Source organism: Drosophila guanche, unplaced genomic scaffold (assembly GCF_900245975.1).
Source record: "Drosophila guanche unplaced genomic scaffold, DGUA_6, whole genome shotgun sequence".
NCBI lineage: Eukaryota > Metazoa > Arthropoda > Insecta > Diptera > Drosophilidae > Drosophila > Drosophila guanche.
In genome coordinates this window covers 3,926,313-3,929,462 of record NW_022995752.1, presented here as the reverse complement: position 1 = coordinate 3,929,462, position 3,150 = coordinate 3,926,313, and the positions used below count along the sequence as shown (strand labels likewise).

Here is a 3,150-nt window from a genome sequence, read left to right as displayed (position 1 = left end):
GCACATGGCTGCACATTTCAAGCTGAATCAAAAACTTATATAAACATGACAACAATGCGGTGTAAAAAGTTAACGTAAGAGAGAATAAACTCGTAAATATGTTGAGGAAAATCAACATTTTGTGGCGTAAACTCAGATGAATAGAGAGTGAAGAAGCACTCCCATACCCTCCAAAATTCCTTCATCATTCTTTACCTTCATTAAATACCCTTTTAGCATTCATCAACTTCAATTAAATGCTTATAAATGATTACAGATAGATACTTGTGGCAACATCTATGTTTAATGAATGACAGAACTGGAGAGTGGACGAAGTAGAAGAAAACCAAATGAAATTAGTGTTACCACAGCTGACTGTCTGACTGACAGATTGCCTCTGGCCTTTTGGCCTTAACAGAGTAAAGAATTCTAGCAATGCCGATAAATTGCCACGAGGCAGACGAGGCCTTTTTAAAAATAGCTAACATGGATGGAGCCACCAGCACGTCCCAGTCTCCTTCCCCCTTCAGACACTTTGAGTAGTAAAAATGTTTGTTAGCTGTGTCTGGACATTGTCCAGAGGTTCAGGCCACAGTGGTGGACTGCTAGAGGGGCTTAAAATATCTAACGATTATAGCAGAACCTTATATACGGCAGAACCCTTAATTTTAGAAAAAAGTCAGTCAGGAAGGTGCTCAAATATCTTGTACAAAATAGTGTAAAGCTCAGCTGTGATTTATTTATGGCACCCCACCCCCTCCCCTTCTTCGGTCTACGCCACTGCATAGACCCATATGGCAGAGCCATAAAATTAATTCATTTCTTTTCGTTTAATTGAATTTTCTTGTATTGGGGAAAAGAACCCAACCAACTTGACTTTTTGACGAAACATTTTTCGTGTTATGTATCGAAAGGCACTTCGCAAGGCAATTCTCAAGAAAGGACATAAAAAGTGAACATATTTTTAGGAACTGGAAAATTGTTAATGGAAAAAATATAGAAGAGAAGTGTTTAATGTTATTTGAAGGATTTTACGAAATAAAGAACCCAATTTTTTAAATTTTTGACAAATTTAAAATGTAAGAAACTTTTCTTAGATCGAGCTTTATTAATTGTTAAAGATTTAGTCAAAGACCTAAAAAACGACAATACAAAAAACAGATGAAATACCATTAAAATTTTCAATAAAGTGCTGAGTTAAGCCGAAGAGCATTTGCCAGCCCTGCTTGAAGATTGAAGAGTATTTTAATCTCAACAAAGTAGTCGCCGACTTTTAAGGTTATTTTTATCATACTCCTTGCTGGAAATAAATTTTCATTGCATTTCAATTCAAGCTGTTTGTGAATAAACAAATCCCTTCTCTGAGTTGTATCAAAAATTTAAAAAAATGGGACTAAAGGTGAGAAAAAAAACAATTAAGAAGTGCACCACAGAGTTAAAAATACATGCGCAAAGGGCCATAAGTTCAAACAAAATTAATCTCCAACATTTTTCAATATTTTTATTACAGTCAAAACCGGACTTTAAGTTTCCTATGCACGATACGCATCTGCATAAATCGTTGCGTAACTTGAAAGTGGCCTGTGTCCTGGCACTGATTGCACCAGTTTGTCTCTACGTTTGCCATAATGCACCACGCAAGGCCAAGTACAAGACCTTCTATTCCCAATATGATCCGATGGATGCCTTTGAGCGCATGATGAATGGTGGCTATCTCAGCTCCTGTCCACCGGGTAGTGGTGGCAAGAAGTAAAAGAAGAGTAAATTACACAACTAAATTCTAAGAAAATCTACGTACACTATTTAGATATGGTTTTAAGCTTTTGATTCTAAGAAATTGTACACCCTAATAGACCTAAACACAAACTATTAGTACACTTTAATTACAAGAACACTAAATAAACTGTGAGAGCATTGTAAACAGATTTGAGTGGCCTTTTGAGTACATTCATTGGAGATTCCCCAAATACTTCATAACCCTCTGGAGATGCTCAAGCACTTTGATACACCCACCCCAATGGGACTGACTGACTGCCTCGTAAATCGTTGGCACAGATTTTCCTGCCTGCGTTCCTTCCTGCCAGTTGCTGTGGCTGGGGCATACCTTCAGGTGCTGTCAGGTGTGTTGCTGCCGCTGTCTGTTGTGGACGTCAGCTGACAGTTGGGTTAAGCTTGACATGGGACATGATGCGTGAGCGGAATTGGAAACAGTTTCTACACTAAGAAAAAAGAAACTGTGTCGAACTTTAGAGATATAAGTTTATTTTCTTTAGTTACTCTATTCAAGCAGTGACTTATAGTCCAGTGTAGTGTTTTGCTCATAAGTTATGTTCCATCAAATCTATCAGCTAATCTTTGTTGTCATTTAATACCCACTTGACAAGACATAAGTCCCTACAAATCAAACATATTTTGTGTTATAATTAACTTGTTTTAAACATCACTTTGCCTGATTATTATATTAAGAGTGGAAAGAGTGTAATTTCACACACATGTGACCTTCAATCGCCTGCCATCCTTGTCGCCATTTGATTTGTAATTTGTCAAAGATTTTGCTAGCGTAACGGGAAACTTATTTGTGGGCATCGAGCAGGATGTACTATATATATCTGGCAGAGCAGAAAACCTACGGTAAATGTTACCAAACATGTTAGATAAAAGGTTTCAAATCTAGCCACAAGCCCCACAACGAGAGAGCGAGAGACCACAACCAGCTGACAACCCATCGACAGCAGCAAACACTTTTAGTTTCTTTTTTGCGGTTAACATGAGGCTGCTACCACGCCTCCAAACAATGGAATAATGCAAGAAATGCATAAAATTGCAATAAACTTGAGCTGCATGCTAAGAAAAAGCAGTTCGCGGTCTTGGATTCGGAGGCAAACAAAAAGTATTTGGTGGCTAAGCCCCCGTGTCATTTAGCCAAAGTGCAGTGTCAGTGAAACGGTGAAATTTATTGCCAACCGCATTGAGTTCCACCCCCCGCCCACCCTGCCACTGACATTGTCAAGTTTTAAGACCCAAAGTGAAGATCTTCTTCTCAAGGATTGTTTTGTGCAGAGAGCCATAAGCGAGGCATGTCCCTAATTATCCACTCCAGAAAATATGCTCAACAAATTTTCATGCCTGGCTGGTGGCAGGCAAAACTTTTAGCATTTGAACTACCAAAAG

General features: G+C 38.5%; 1 protein-coding gene across 1 annotated transcript; it reads left to right on the top strand.

Annotated features, from left to right (window-relative positions):
- Positions 1–1,250: 1,250 nt before the first annotated feature.
- LOC117587748 lies at positions 1,251–1,904 on the top strand. Its single transcript, XM_034278671.1, has 2 exons — positions 1,251–1,378; positions 1,490–1,904. The coding sequence occupies exons 1-2, from the start codon at positions 1,367–1,369 to the stop codon at positions 1,730–1,732; spliced, it is 255 nt and encodes an 84-aa protein (XP_034134562.1). The 5' UTR covers positions 1,251–1,366; the 3' UTR covers positions 1,733–1,904.
- The last annotated feature ends 1,246 nt before the right edge of the window (positions 1,905–3,150 follow it).